This window comes from Jatropha curcas, chromosome 10, assembly GCF_041381405.1.
Source record: "Jatropha curcas cultivar XTBG-Jc1 chromosome 10, XTBG_Jcur_1.0, whole genome shotgun sequence".
In the NCBI taxonomy this organism is placed as follows: domain Eukaryota; kingdom Viridiplantae; phylum Streptophyta; class Magnoliopsida; order Malpighiales; family Euphorbiaceae; genus Jatropha; species Jatropha curcas.
Window position 1 is genome coordinate 11,640,874 of NC_143160.1, and position 15,230 is coordinate 11,656,103.

General features: G+C 32.5%; 1 protein-coding gene and 1 long non-coding RNA gene across 3 annotated transcripts; both read left to right on the forward strand.

Annotated features, from left to right (window-relative positions):
- Positions 1-432: 432 nt before the first annotated feature.
- Positions 433-3,679, forward strand: LOC119370142 (berberine bridge enzyme-like 21). 2 transcript variants are annotated; one of them, XM_089715722.1, is made up of 2 exons: positions 433-2,129; positions 3,508-3,679. In XM_089715722.1, exons 1-2 carry the CDS (start codon positions 515-517, stop codon positions 3,594-3,596), a joined length of 1,704 nt encoding a protein of 567 aa, XP_089571848.1. In that variant the 5' UTR covers positions 433-514; the 3' UTR covers positions 3,597-3,679. The 2 variants fall into 2 exon arrangements, 1 of the variants encoding a protein (XP_089571848.1); XR_016318566.1 differs by having other exon boundaries at positions 434-3,139; positions 3,484-3,679.
- A 6,034-nt stretch (positions 3,680-9,713) lies between these two features.
- Positions 9,714-11,804, forward strand: LOC149493096 (uncharacterized). The gene is made up of 3 exons (XR_016318509.1): positions 9,714-10,195; positions 10,872-10,937; positions 11,651-11,804. It is a non-coding gene; the product is annotated as an uncharacterized LOC149493096 (long non-coding RNA).
- Positions 11,805-15,230: the final 3,426 nt, after the last annotated feature.

Consider the following 15,230-nt stretch of genomic DNA (forward strand, 5'->3'; position numbering starts at 1 on the left):
ACGATCCACTTATCTTGTTTATAATATTAGGCGGGTTAAAAGTGTTATGCTCCTATCTTCTTAATTTTCATATGTCTTCATATTGACAAATTTAACACGATTATCAAATAAGTCATGTTCTTATTAACTTTTAATCATATTACGTGTTAAGCGAATTCGTATCAAACTCAACACGCCAATTTATTTTGACACCGTAAAATAAAGGGAGCCGAAGCTCAAAACCAATCCAAGCAGAAGGCGAATAAGAAATACCAGCTAAGTCTTGACATGATCAAGCCAGACAACCAAGCCAGGTAATAAATATGAAATTACTGTAGAAATAAACTGTAATGACATTTAATCAATATTAAAAAAAAAAAAAACTTGTTTCCAAGCAACAGCTTAAACATACACCTTACCCCATGTCCCTAAATCTTATGTATAAATAAATCCTTACACCTGACTCGATTACACAACAGAATCATTGTCCCTCTCCCTCTCTTTCTTTGCTAATCGCTAAAACAAAGAAAAAAGAATGTCAAAATGCACTAAGTATCTCTTGCCTTTTCTCTTTGTTCTTATTTGCAACCTTTCTTCTTTATTTACATTTGCAGCCACGGTAGATGATACCGTCTTTGAATCTTTCCTTCAATGCCTAAAGAACAACACAGACCCAAAAGACCAAATCACAAATCTTGTTTACACGAAAACCAACAAAGCCTACACTTCAGTTCTTCAATCTTACATTAGAAACGCTAGATTAAACAAATCAGCAACTCCAAAACCCTCAATAATTTTAACTCCAAAACAAGTATCCCATGTCCAATCATTTGTAATCTGCACTAAAAAAGTTGGTTATCAGCTTAAAATTCGCAGTGGAGGACATGATTATGAGGGAATTTCTTATATTTCAGATTCGCCGTATTTTATTCTTGATATGTTTAATCTAAGATCGATTAATGTTGATATAAAGAATAACTCTGCTTGGGTTGAATCGGGTGCTACACTTGGTGAATTATATTACAGAATTTGGGAAAAGAGTAAAGTCCATGGCTTTCCCGCTGGGATTTGTCCTACGGTTGGTGTTGGGGGCCATATTAGTGGAGGTGGGTATGGCAATATGTTAAGGAAATATGGGTTAGCTGTTGATAATGTTATTGATGCTGTAATCGTTGATGTTAGTGGTAAGGTTTTGGATAGGAAACAAATGGGTGAGGATTTATTCTGGGCAATTAGAGGTGGCGGTGGTGGAAGTTTTGGGGTTATTATTTCTTATAAAGTTCAACTTGTTTCTGTTCCTGAAATAGTTACAGTTTTTAGAGTTCAAAAATACAGTGATGAAGATAAAACTACCGTTGATCTTGTTTATAAGTATCAATCAGTTGCTCCGACAATTGACAATGGTCTTTTTATGAGGATGTTAGTGCAGCCAGGGAGTTCAAACATCAAGAAAGGTCAAAAAACAATTAGGATTACTGTTATTGCTTTATATTTAGGAAGTGCAGATAGTGTTGTGAGTTTACTGAGTAAAGAATTGCCTGAATTGGGGTTAAAGAAAGAGAATTGCAGTGAAATGAGTTGGATTGATTCTGTTCTTTGGTGGGCTAATTTTGACAATGCTACTTCTCCTAATGCTCTTCTGGACAGAAACCTCAACTCTGCAAATTTCTTGAAAAGAAAATCAGACTATGTGCAGAACCCAATTTCAAAAGATGGGCTTAATTCAATTTTTACGAGAATGATTGAATTGGGTAAAACTGGGTTAGTTTTCAATCCTTATGGAGGCAGAATGGCTGAAATTCCAGCCTCTGAAGCTCCTTTCCCTCACCGGGCCGGAAATTTGTACAAAATTCAGTATTCAGTGAATTGGGAAGATGCAGGAATTGCTGCAGAAAGCGAGTATTTGCGTCAAATAAGGGAATTATATAGTTTTACAACTCCATTTGTGTCAAAGAATCCAAGAAGTGCATTTTTGAATTACAGAGATCTTGATATTGGTATTATGGAGCCTGGTAAAAACAGTTTTGAAGAAGGTAGTGTTTATGGGTACAAGTATTTTAATGGAAACTTTGATAGATTGGTTAAAGTGAAGACCTCTGTTGATCCAGAGAATTTCTTCAGGAATGAGCAGAGCATCCCTACTCTTCCAAGTAAGACATAGATACAGATATAATTTAATGGTGATATTTTAAGTAATACTAAAAATAAACATCATTGTTTGCTGTAATAGAAATTTCATTTTGCTGTAATATATATATATATATATATATATATATATATATATATATATATATATATATATATATATTTTTTTTTTTTTTTTTGATATGCTTGTATGATCGTTATTTTAATGGAAAATGCAAATCTTCAACTTGCAATTAGTAGGTGTGAGCAAATTGTTTGATTAATACAAAACTGAAATGAATGATTCTATTTCAGTAAATTTCAGTTTAGTTTTAGTAATTTTGATGCATTATGATTTTAGTCCTTATTGAATTTCAATCATCTTTGTTGGATTTGGCTTTGGTAACTAAAAATAGAATAATAATAATAATATTATTAAATAATTTGAAAAAACGAGCTAAAGTAGGTGCATGATAGGCGGCAATCTGCTTTTTGGATGTGAGCTTTTTCTTTTTCAGTCGTTTACTGTATATGCAATTACTTTAGACTTAAGAGGACAAGGATCGGTGAGTCTTACGTTGTAAACGCGTTTAATAATTTTAGAATGTATTGTTTTTTCTCCATGTCCCTACGAACTGATGTGATGATTATATAACCCTCACGCACATGGCTTAGCGCCCGGAATCACAGAAAGAAAAATCGTACCATCTGAACTTTCACGGCAAATGGGTTAGACCCACTCGACTAGGTTTCGGTTCTGATTCTGAACTATATTGATTTAAGTCGAACCAGTTGGAACTCTATTAATTCTATTCCTGTCCGTGTTGAGTTTAGGATAATAAGTCATGGGAATCAGAAGATGAAGCACAGGGTATAACAGAAAATGTAGTCTCGATAAATGTATAAATTGATTGGAAAATCTTTATTATCAGTGAAACTATCTATTCCCTCCATACCCACATCAAAACATGTGATCAAGAACTACAGATCAATTGTGGATTTGATAAATCAAACCAACCGGCGTTCGGCGGCTAGGGTTTGTCTCTCTTTATGGCTTATCTATGTTCTAGATTCTTGGTTGACCCATTGCTTGGCAGGTAGCATGTTTCAATCTCAATGACTGCGTTTAGAGTCATTTGCATGTGAGATGTTTGATACTAGTCCCCAGTGGTTAGACTTTGACATGTACCTAATCAAATTTGAGTTAATAGAATTCAAATAGGAGAAAAGTCTGTTTAATTAATTTTCCATGTCAATTTTGGCTACCCAAATAATAAAATTGCATTATAGTACATTTTAGTCAAGTTGTGGTCGAAACAAAATGTACCATTTTTTGTTTGCTGTTGCTGCGACTCTGTTTGTTTTGTTTGATTGTTACAGGAGACAACTCGAGTGTCAGCAGAGGAGACAACTCAAGTGTGAGCAGAGCTTCAAGGGCAACATCTATAGTGAGGCTGCTAGGAACAATTATGTGTTTACTCGGCTTTTCTTGATGGATTTTAGCGAAATAGCTTATAATTGTCATAATAGCATTTATTTAAGTAGTTTTTTTATAAAACATTAAAAGTTAGATTAATCTTTATGTTATTTTAATTTTTAAAATTAGTTCAAATGTTATATTACTGGTCAAAACGAAAAAAACTATTTAAAAAGTTGTTATCAAAACTTAATTAGTGACAGGAAAAAAATAAAATAAAAAATGAAGATAAAAAATATTACACAACAAATGTTATTATAAACTTTATTTTCAATAATATATATTTCATATTTAACGTTGAGAATATATTCCATCATAAGTATTGCTTATAAAAAATGTCTATTTCAAAAAGCATAATAAATTTACTCATAGTAGTTTTTATAAATTTTAGACTTCCAATTTAAACTCCGGGTATCTTAGAAAAGTATTGGCATTTTCTTCTTTGATAGGAGAGATGATGATGAGGCAGGCAAGGGGTGGTCTTTTTAATGGTAGTGTCTGTTCAGTAAAATTAGCTGTTTTAACAGCGTTTAACTGTTAACTATTTGAGTAGTTTTTTATAAAACTTTAAAAGTTAAAAGTTATATGAATTAATTTTTTTATAAAACGCTATCTTAATTTTTAAAAGTCAATTCAAATATTATAAAAAATAGCGTTTAACATTTTGACTAAACGTTACCTAAAAAGCCGTTGCCAAACACAGCTGTAATATCCGACCCACAAAATTAAATATATATTTGTTATTAATTTTGCATGGATGGATCGGAAATGGATCTGTTATGATCCATTTTCCTAAGTTGTACTGTATTAGAATTTAGACAAATTAAATAGGGGTAAACAAATCGTGGAATTGAATTGAATCAAAGTTAAAAAATACGAACAGAAGATTTTGCACTATAGATTGAACTAAATCAAAAGTGGCATCCGAACAAAACTGAACAAGTTGATTCATTCGATTTTGATCAGTTTTTTTTTATGTCGGTTTGATTTTAAGCCTAATCGATAAATTCATAGAAATGAATGTCAACTAACAATAAATTCGGTTCAAACTGAATAAACCGAGCTTCCATTGAATAATTGAACAATAAACCGAACTTCCATTGAATAACTGACCGAATAACTAACCGAATCGAACCAGTTTATTTGATTGATGGTTTTACTCACCCTTAAACATATCACTTTCAAAACTCATAGTAAGTCCAGTGACAAATCCATAATTTTTTCATAGGGGAGAGAAATTATATTTGTTATTTCATGATGAATAAAAAAATAAACCTAACTGAAAAAGCACCTAAAAATAGTGTAATTTCATAAAGAAATACATTACATATGGTCAAAATTTTTTTAATGAAAATAATATAAATGACAACAAAATAATAGAGATTGTTTTAGTATACATAATGACTTTGAATAGAAAAGAAATAATTTTTCAAAAAATTTACATATTAGAAATTACAATGAAAATAACTACCAATATTTAAAATTTAAATATGTTATTGTAGTTTTAAAATCCAATCAATCCGATTTCATATTATTTTCCAAAAACTATTAAAATAGAATCATGAATTACAATATTAAATCTATCTCTTTGAATAAATTAAATATTATATGTGTTTATTCAATGAATTTAGAAATTTTAAATTTTTGTAGGATATTAAGTTTTAATTAAATAACCAAAAATAAACATTTGAAATATTATTATATATTTTAATGTTTACATGACTTCTATATATTCATAGAATGTAATCAAATTTAAAACTAAAATTTAAAAAAGAATGTAAAATTAAATAATCTACAATTAGAACTAATGATACAAGTCATTCAATAGCAACAAAAAATATTTTACAAAAATTGTGGTACCTTGTGTGGTTATTTATATGTATTTAAACTAACCAAATCTATATAAAAACTAACTAAAATTGTTTTTATATATAAGAACTCATTAAAATAACTAGATAAAACTATGTAAGAAACTAACCTAAAATACAAAAAACTGCAACTTCTGCGGATTGATCTCAAGTCTATTGTTTTTATATATAAGAACTAATTAAAATAACTAGCTAAAACTATGTTAAAAATTAAACTAAAATACAAAAAACTGTAGCCGGCACGAATTGATCTCACATCTATGTCACGATCCTTTTCCAAGGGCCGAATTGACACTAAAACTTGAGTGGGCTTAAGGCCTCTTAAGTCCATAGTACGCCTAAATCTGTTAAGTCAATACACCGTCCACATCAAGTTCTCTAGCCGAATAACCAACCCACATAAATAAGGCTGTAGGCTCATCCAATCATTTCACAGTCAAATTCAAATATCCAACAAATACATTCTCATAATCGACTGATACATCATAATTGCATATTATGAGATAGAATACATGTAACTAACTATCTTAGTTAATTATAGCTCATTTGGAATATAATTGTGAAACCTCTACATATATTTTAAATCAGCAAGCGTATGCATCCTTAAAGTTCTTCTTTTAAAAAAAAATCAATATTAACAATAGTGCAAAACATTTAAGTTATCAATAAAATATTTTCATGAAACCCGAAAATAAGAGCACTCATTGTTTTCTCTAATATCTTTAGGATCTAACAAAAACATATTGTCTATCATCACAAAAACTATTCTTAGATAATTTGGTTTAAACTCTACTATTTACAAGTCATTGTATCAATACTTTCCCTTTAAACTAAGAGTATCCTAACTTCACATTCAAGGTTTCATTTATCACCATTGAATCATTAGAATAAATGTTTCTCACCTCTAACTCAATTTCCTCCCTTGCAATGAGTCATTTCTTTCAGAATAGGGGAGAAATGAGTTTTCTCTCTCATTACATATCTTATGCTTGATTAGTACTCTATTTTTTGATTCCTTCAGACTGGTCATTTAGAAGTTTTCCCAATTAGTATTTTATTTTACTTCATAATCGGTATTCCTTAGAACCGAATCCATTTGAATCCTAAGGTAACCTTTACAACCTATCACTTGAGGCTATTGTCCTATGGAAACATTACTTTAGTTTTAACACATAATTTTCTAGTAAGAGCTACTTTCTCTTCTGCCTTTGTCACCCTTCCTATCCCTCCAACACTCGATTTAGTAGAGATATTATATCCATTATGGCATAACCTGACACTGAGGCATGGAGATGTGGACTTGGACAATGAGGTCATCTAATAAGTCTATCCTCTAGTTAAGGCTCCACATCAATTTAATCTTAGTTTTGCTAACAAATGAATCTAAAGCACGTATGGACTATTATGAACTATAAAAACTATTCCAGATAGTGAGTTTCATAATGATAAGTAATAATTGTAAAGATATAAGTCTAGAGGTTTGTTTGATATGTGAATTTGTTCATGTGTTGATTGTAAGAAAGTCAATTTTCAAGTCCCTTTGATGAATAAACTAAAGTGATCAAAATCTTGGAGGAATAACTTCAAAAGTATCGTCAGTCTCTTTAAGATTTTCTACATCATAAGAATAAGCTTAAGGTGAAAACGCACCAGTTTCCCTGTATAACTTGAATGTTAAGTAAAGGATAAATTACCATGGAATGCCTTGAAATTGTGTAAATGAGAGTAACCAATGTTGGAGACTTGGTGAGATATCAAAGAACTTTTATAAGGAGGGAAGATTTCTGACCAATAATGTACATTCTACCTTAAAAGACCAATTAGAGGATCCCATTATGTAAAGATGATATTAGAATAAAAGTTGGACCTTAGGAATCGATTGCGGAACTTAGGAACCCCATTTGAGACTCCTATATTGGGATCGACCGTAACCAACAAAGGAGGCAAATCCTAGATTGAACTCTATTACAGTGCAGGTGGACGTACCATGTGCTAAAATGGAAAGGAATCTATAAAATTTTAGGATGAGAACTAGATCAATGTGCTATAAGAATAACAATAGATGATGAACTACATGCATGCCTAGGGTAACTGACAGTTTATGAAAATGTGACATCCTGATCCGGCAAAGCGATCCTAAAAGCACAGGTAGAACAAAGCTCCTGGCTAGCTTCTAGGATGGTAGACTAGCTACGGGTAGAGAAATGCGAGATATGGGAATGAATTAGATCATATATTAAAAAGAGAGAAACTAATCATCAAATGCGCCTTTTGGTGGAATGGCTTGGAGAGTTGGAAGAACTCTAGGGTTAAGCATGCTCGCTTAACGGAAATCCTAGGATGGGTGACCTCTTGGGAAGTTTTTCATTTCATCTGCGGGACAAAATCGTGCGAATCTTGCCAATCTAATATGGGATGAAATTGGCTTGATCCAAAGCGGACAATTAATCTGTATGGATGGCATACATAAGTTTTAATGACAAACATTGAAGTTAAGGGATGAGTTTCTTTGAACTGTGATTTTGGAAAGCTCATTTATATTTAATTATTGAGAATTCACTATTTATTAAAGGTTTTGTATGGATGGCATGTCACAACGGTTTGAATTAAAGTTATCTTAGTTGAAATGACTACATGATTGACTTTCTTTTAATGTCATATTGTCTATCCCGCGAACTAAACTAAGGGGTGAAAGTTAGAGCAATGGTGTAGTAATAAAGATAAAATATCAACAACAAATAATATAAGATGGAACATTGGTTCCAAATGGATAAGCTGAAGGAAGTTATGGGGGGGGGGGCAAGCATAGAAACATTATAATGTAAAATGGAGAATATAAAGTGAAGAGTTGAAATAAATAACTGAAGTAGAAGGAAGGATCAACAATGAACCAAACTAGTTAAGGAAATTAGCAATATAGAAGAAAATGATTGCTCAATGGAATCACATCGCGACACAGAGAAGGATTGGAATAGGAAGATAGGGCTTAGGCTTAGAAATAGATAAATATGTTCTTAATGAGATAAATATTACTAGGAAGGAGTTTGATGAAAAGATAAAAGGAAAAACTGGGATAAGCTAAATAAGATGGGCAAATGATTATTTTGTTAAACAAGGAAATAAAGAGGAGAAATATCAAAGTAACAATCAAGAATAAAGAAAAGTAGAAAATAATGTGTTAAATTGAAGTAATGATGCCATACGACAATAGCCTGAAGTGATAGGTTGTAAAAGGTACCTTAGGATTTAAATGGATTCTGTTCTAAAGAATACCAGTTATGGAGTGAAATAAAATACTAATTGTAGAAACTTCTAAATGACCAATCTGACGGAATCAGAAATAGTGTATTGATCAAGCATAAGATATATAATTAGAGAGAAAACATATTTCTCCTCTATGCTAAAAGAAATGGCTCATTCCAAGAGGAAATTGAGTCAGAGGTGAGATACGTTTATTCTAATAATTCGATTGTGATAAATGAAACCTTGAATATGAAGATAGGATACACCTTGTCTAAAGGAAAACTATTGACATGGTGACTTGAAAATAGTAGAGTTTAAACTAAATTATCTAACAATAGTCCTTGTGATGATAGACAATATGTTTGTGTCAAATCCCGAAGATTTTAGAGAAAATAATGAGTGCTCTCATTTTTTGGGTTTCATGAAAATATTTTATTGATAACTTAAATATTTTGTATTATTGTTAATATTGATTTTTTTTTTAAAGAAGAACATTAGGAATGTATACGCTTGGTGATTTTAAATGTACATAGAGGTTCCACAATTGTATTCTGAATGGGCTGTAATTAACTAAGATAGTTACATGTATTCAACCTCATAATATGCAATTATGATGTATCAGTCGATTATGAGAATGCATCTATTGGATATTTGAATTTAACTGTGAAACGATTGGATGGGCCTACTGCCTTATTTATGTGGATTGGTTATTGAGATAGAGATCGTGATATGAACAGTGTATTGACTTAACGGATTTAGGCTTACTACGGGCCTAGGAGGCCTTATGTGACATCCGAATCGGCAAAGCAATCCTAAGGGGGCGAGTAGAGCAAAGCCCCTGGCTAGCTTCTAGGATGATAGGTTAGCTATGGGCAGTGGAATGGGGGACATAAGAATGAATCGAATCATATATCGAAAAGAGAAAAATTAATCATCAAGAGGCGCCTTTTGGTGGACTGGCTGAAACAACCCGAGTTTTTATTTTCAAAAATTATCCAATTAAATTTAATTAACCGACAGCCTGGAAATTAATATTAATATTTTAGTGCAACTACTATGAGAAACCGAACCAAAAAACCGATTGAAAAAGTCGAAAACCAGTTGAAAATTGATGATTTGGGCCGAATCGAATCGAATCGAACCGGTTCGACCCAAAACATCTAGAAAATTCCCTTTCTTTTTGTTTTTTTTTTATCTCCAGCGCTGCCCTCTCTATTCCTCACCATCACAGCAGCGCCTCCTCCTCCCTCTCTTCTATTTTCCTTTTTCTTCTTCTTCTTCTTCTTCTTTCTTTTCTTTCTTTCTTTTCTTTCTTTCTTTCCTTTTTCCCTTCACTGCGCCTGCGTCTTCATTTCTGGCGACACAGCAGCTGATCGCGCCACCCAGCCACCGTGCGTCACTGCCGCACCTTGCTGTCGCAGTCGATCCGCCATCGCCACCCTCCTCTCCGGCCACCAACCTCCATTTCCGGTTAACCAAAAAGTCCGGCAACAATATATATTTGGTATAATTTCATTTTAATAATAATAGTTAATTAAATTAATTTTATTATTTGAAGTTAATTAATTTAGTAATATTAGTTAATGAAATTAATTTTATTACTTGTAGTCAATTAGTTTAGTTAAGTTAATGTTAGTAATAGTAGTTAATTAAATTAAATTTATTGGTTGTAGTGAATTAATTTAGTTAATTTAATTTAGTAATTGTGAGTAGTTACTAGATTTATAATTTTATTGTTGATTTAATGAAGGTAGTTTCGATATAACGTTATTGTAATGTATAATTTTGAATGTGTGGTGATGTTGAGTTTGGAGGATGGAAATATTAGATTGATTGATTGCCCGATGGATGGGTTGTGTGGTTTGGAGTTATTAGATAAATTGTTGATATTTTAACAGGTGGATAGTCCAATTTTTAGGGGAGATGCTGCCGAAATTTCGGTAGAAAAATAAAATAAATCTTGGTAGAAACTAAAATAGGAAATAAAATATATTTCAGACGAAAACAAATAAAATAGAGTTAGATAGAAAAATAAAAATTTTAGTACAGAAAAGAAATTAAATATCGAGATTTATTTACGTAGAAAAAAAAATGTAGAATATAAAATAAAATTCTTAGAGTGGTAAAGAAATATTGTCTGATAGAATTATTTTCTTTTGTGTCGTTCTAACTTTGCGTAGATCGCCCGGGTCCATCTAGTGCTCCTCCAGGACAGAATCAAAGCTAGAACTTCGCTCTCCATCACAGTGAGTAATAATAAATAATGCATGTCAACACTGCATTTGCATAACATTACATTTTTATATATTTACATATTGTATTTTCTCAAATATATTATGTTATGATCACTATAATTATACTTATGCATAATTGTGCATTTGGATGAAATTGGTGTATTATGATAAATGAATTGTTTGATTATTTGTGTTGTGTATATACTGTGCTCTGTTTGTGTGGAGTTGGGATGAAGTGGGTCACCCTGGGTTTGTGAGGACGGTCGATAAATAAGGATTCTGATGAACTGATGAAATTGGACCGTCGGCCGGGTAAATGGGAGATCGGCGCCCCCGTGTGCACCTGATGAATTGATGAAATGATGTTGATGATATGGAAAAGAAAAGAGAGAATGTAAAATAAAATATTGAGAGGACTGGTCAAGTGAGGATTAGACCGGTCGGCCAGATATGGGGGATTGGCTCCCCGGGTGCACATGTTTGAGAGGATGGGCTGTTTGAGAGGACGGCTCGTCGGGGGTTTAGGTGACGCCACTGACTAATTTCCACGTGATGTGATTATTTGAAGGTGATATTGTTTGTGGGTGCTGATGTAATGTCATATGATTGACTGTTGTGTGTTTATTCAGTATACTAGGGTGCATTTTGCTTGACTGTATGTGGTGTGTATTATTTATTATTATTCACTGAGTTGCAAAACTCACCCCCCCCAACAAACCTCCCAGGTACTAGGAAGCAGCTGATTCGACTGAAGCTCTGCAATCTTCTCCGCAGAGTTACAAATGTAAACTTTATATTCATGTTATTTAATTTTGGATGTATAAATTATTCTGTTATCAGATTATTTTTGGACTCCGCAGTTATAGGGTTGTGTATTAATATTGGACTTATTGTTCGCACTACACTATAAATTAAATGTTAGGTAATTAGCTGCAGGTGAACCAGTAAGCCCATAACGTGATTATAATTTATTGTGAATAGGCCCTGGTTATACATTATGTGTTATTTGAGTTTGTGCCAGATGTTTGTATATGGGTTTACTGTTTTGATGAAATTGGAAAAGATAGGTAGACATATTGGATAATTTAGGCTTACTACGGGCCTCGGGGGCCTTAAGCTTACCTGGGCCCTAGTGCCGGTCTGGCCCATGGAAACGGGTCGTGACACTGGCTTAGAGAGTTGGAAGAACTCTAGGGTTAAGTGTGCTTGCTTAATATAAATCCTAGGATATGTGACCACTTTGGAAGTTTTTCATTTTACTTATGGACCAAAACCGTGCGGGTCTTGCCAATCCAATATGGGATGAAATTGGCTTGATCAAATCGGCCGTGACACCTTAAGTCTACCCAGGCCCTACTGCCTGTCCGACCCCTAGAAACGAGTCACGACAATCTAGGGACCCAAAAAATAAGAGTCGTATCACTAAGCTAACAAGTTCATCATGAATATTAAGCACATTACAAAATTTTATCATCATTGAGTAAGTTTATAATAGGGCTATTTTCACCGTCTTCCCTAAGCTGTAGCCACTATCACATTGTTGTCACTGGAATTTAATTTGTAATACTAAAATCCCTTAACTCCAATTCCTATAACAGAAAAATGTCTTTGTCGTTTTTTTATGTTTCGTTCATCGGAATGCTATGTGGCAATACATGTATTTTTTTTAATAATTTCCTTTACAACTAAGCATTATTTCTTCACTTTTCTCTCTTTCCACATTAAATTTATTTTTTTCTCCACCCTCTCTCCCCTTAATCACCAAGGTCTTTCTCCTTAGTTTTGAAACTAAAATGACAATACCTTCATAGGAGTTCATTCATGCTACTAGAAACATCACAAACGCTTGATTAAAACTCTAATCTCTCTGCCAAGGGTGCATTAATGCACCTCCCTATCTCGACAAAAAAAGTGATGAAAATTTTGATTTAAGGAAAGTTTAAAGCTTTTTCCATTGGAGAGCTTACGAAGATATCATTTGGTTGTTGTCAAATTAGTTAGTGAGTGGTGTAGTGTTATATAGAAAAAATATATATATTTTTTCACTTGAGAGCTTGTGAAGATTGAGTCACTGCTAATGGCTACCCGAATCTTCAATTCTTCTCTACACTTTTTGGCAAATCAAAAGTTCAACTCGTTTAGTCATTTTCATATGTTTTATAAGTAAAGCAGCACCACCATTTTAAATGATTTTCAATTGTTGGATTCCTGAAAGGAAGTTAATAGACGGACATCGTTTAGCAACAAGGCTTATCTTTTTTGTTTGTCAAGATCTTATTTGATTTTTAAAAAGAAACAAACAAAGATGAATAATGAGAAATGAGAGATTGGAAAATTGTTAAAGTCGGAGGCATAATGGTCATGTATAGAATTTGCTTTTTGATTATATTTGATTTAAGGATTCTAGAATGGTCAAAAGAGATGAGAGGCGATGGTGACTAAGGAGAGAGGAAAGAGAAAAATAAAGTTAAAATGGAAATAAAGAAGGTGGAGGAGAAATGCTTAGCTGTGTAAAGAAAATTAAAAAAAAAAAAAAAAAAAAAAAAAAATACACATGTGCTGCCACTTCGTATTCCAACGAACGAAATGTAGGAAAAACGGGCAAAGGTATTTTTCTGTTACACAAACTGGAATTAAGAGATTTTAATGACAAATTGAAATTGAGAGACGATAATATAATAATAACTACAATTCAAGATAATGGGTGAAAATGAGCCTATTATCATCATCTCCCATTTTTAAAACCCAATTCCCACAACCCTTCAATAAGCCCATACTTTATTTTTCTTACCTCATCACTAAAGGCCAATTCATATAATTAATTATGAACATGCATAGTACAATTATGGGCCTAATCATATTCATAATCCATATCAAACATTAATTAATTAGCTTATTAGTTCATAACAAATACAGACGAATATACACATACATATATATAATTCATAAGTTTTACACATGTCCTATCGGAGATTAGGTATCCATATCCATAGACATAATTAATTAGCAATATGTATAGTACATACATATTTTCACCTATCATGACTGAACTATAACACATGTTATATTGTTGTATCTAAAATTCAATTTGTAACGTAAAAATTCCGGAATTACTGTTTGTGTAACATTAAAATCCCTTTGGTCCAATTAATTGAATTCCGGGGACCGAAATGTCACATGGATGACACGTTATTTTATCTATGTTAAAAAAATTTTACACATCAACATCCTCATTTCTCTCTCGTGCCAACAATGCGAAAACCACCACTGCTACCACCTCCCTCTCTTTTAAAAATCTAAAACCATTTCGACTAAAATGAAAACCATTACCACCTCTCTCTCTCTCTCTCTCTCTCTCTATAAAACCACCTCATTAAAATCTCTCGAAAAACATTTAAAATAATACTTATTTTTTTTTATTTCCATATATATTGGTACATAATCCAAACATAAGAACACCAAAATAAAAGCCCACAGCATTGGAAAATTGTTCCAATGGAAAAATGAGAAAAAGGAAAAAACATGTATAAATTAAAAGAAATTTATGTCTGATTAAAACTTAAGAGTCAAACTGATGCCAAAAAGGGAAAAACAAAAAAACAAAAAAGAAAACTATGTTGTAGTTTCCAGAAAGCCAAACAGATCAATTTTCTTTTCCTCGGAAATATTAAACAACACAAAAAATAAAAGGAGAAAGAAATCAATATATATATATCCTAATTGAGATTGAGACTCTTCAAGGAAACACGAGTGCACAACCTGCAAAGCTTAGCTATTTTAGGGTGAATCTCTCTCTTATTTCTCCTCTTTCTCTTTCTGATGAAGAACGAGTTCGAGCGCTGATATAAATTGAGGACGACAACAATGACGCATAGATGACGTGAATAAGGGGTATATGAATTCCGGTATTAACGTGGTAGAGCATAATAGCAGAGTTGGAATTGGAGGTTGAGCTAGTCTGGTTATGGCGCTGAGGACCAGTTTACTGTTTCTTTTGAATTCTTTTGTAGTGGAGGATTTTTAAGAGAAAGAGAGAGAGAGAGAGAGTTGTGGTACTGGTTTTTGCACAGCTGATTGGAGAGAATTACAGACGTTGAGGTGTGAAATTTTTTAATATAAATAAAGACACGTGTCGTTCACCTAGCATCTCAATAGCCAAAATTTCATAAATTCGTCATTCTAATGTTGCACAAATAGTAATTCAGGATTTTTATGTTATAAATTAAATTTTAAGTACGATAATGTAATATGAGCTATAATTCAAAAACCATGGGTGAAAATAAGCCATCAAATATCAGTAAAAGA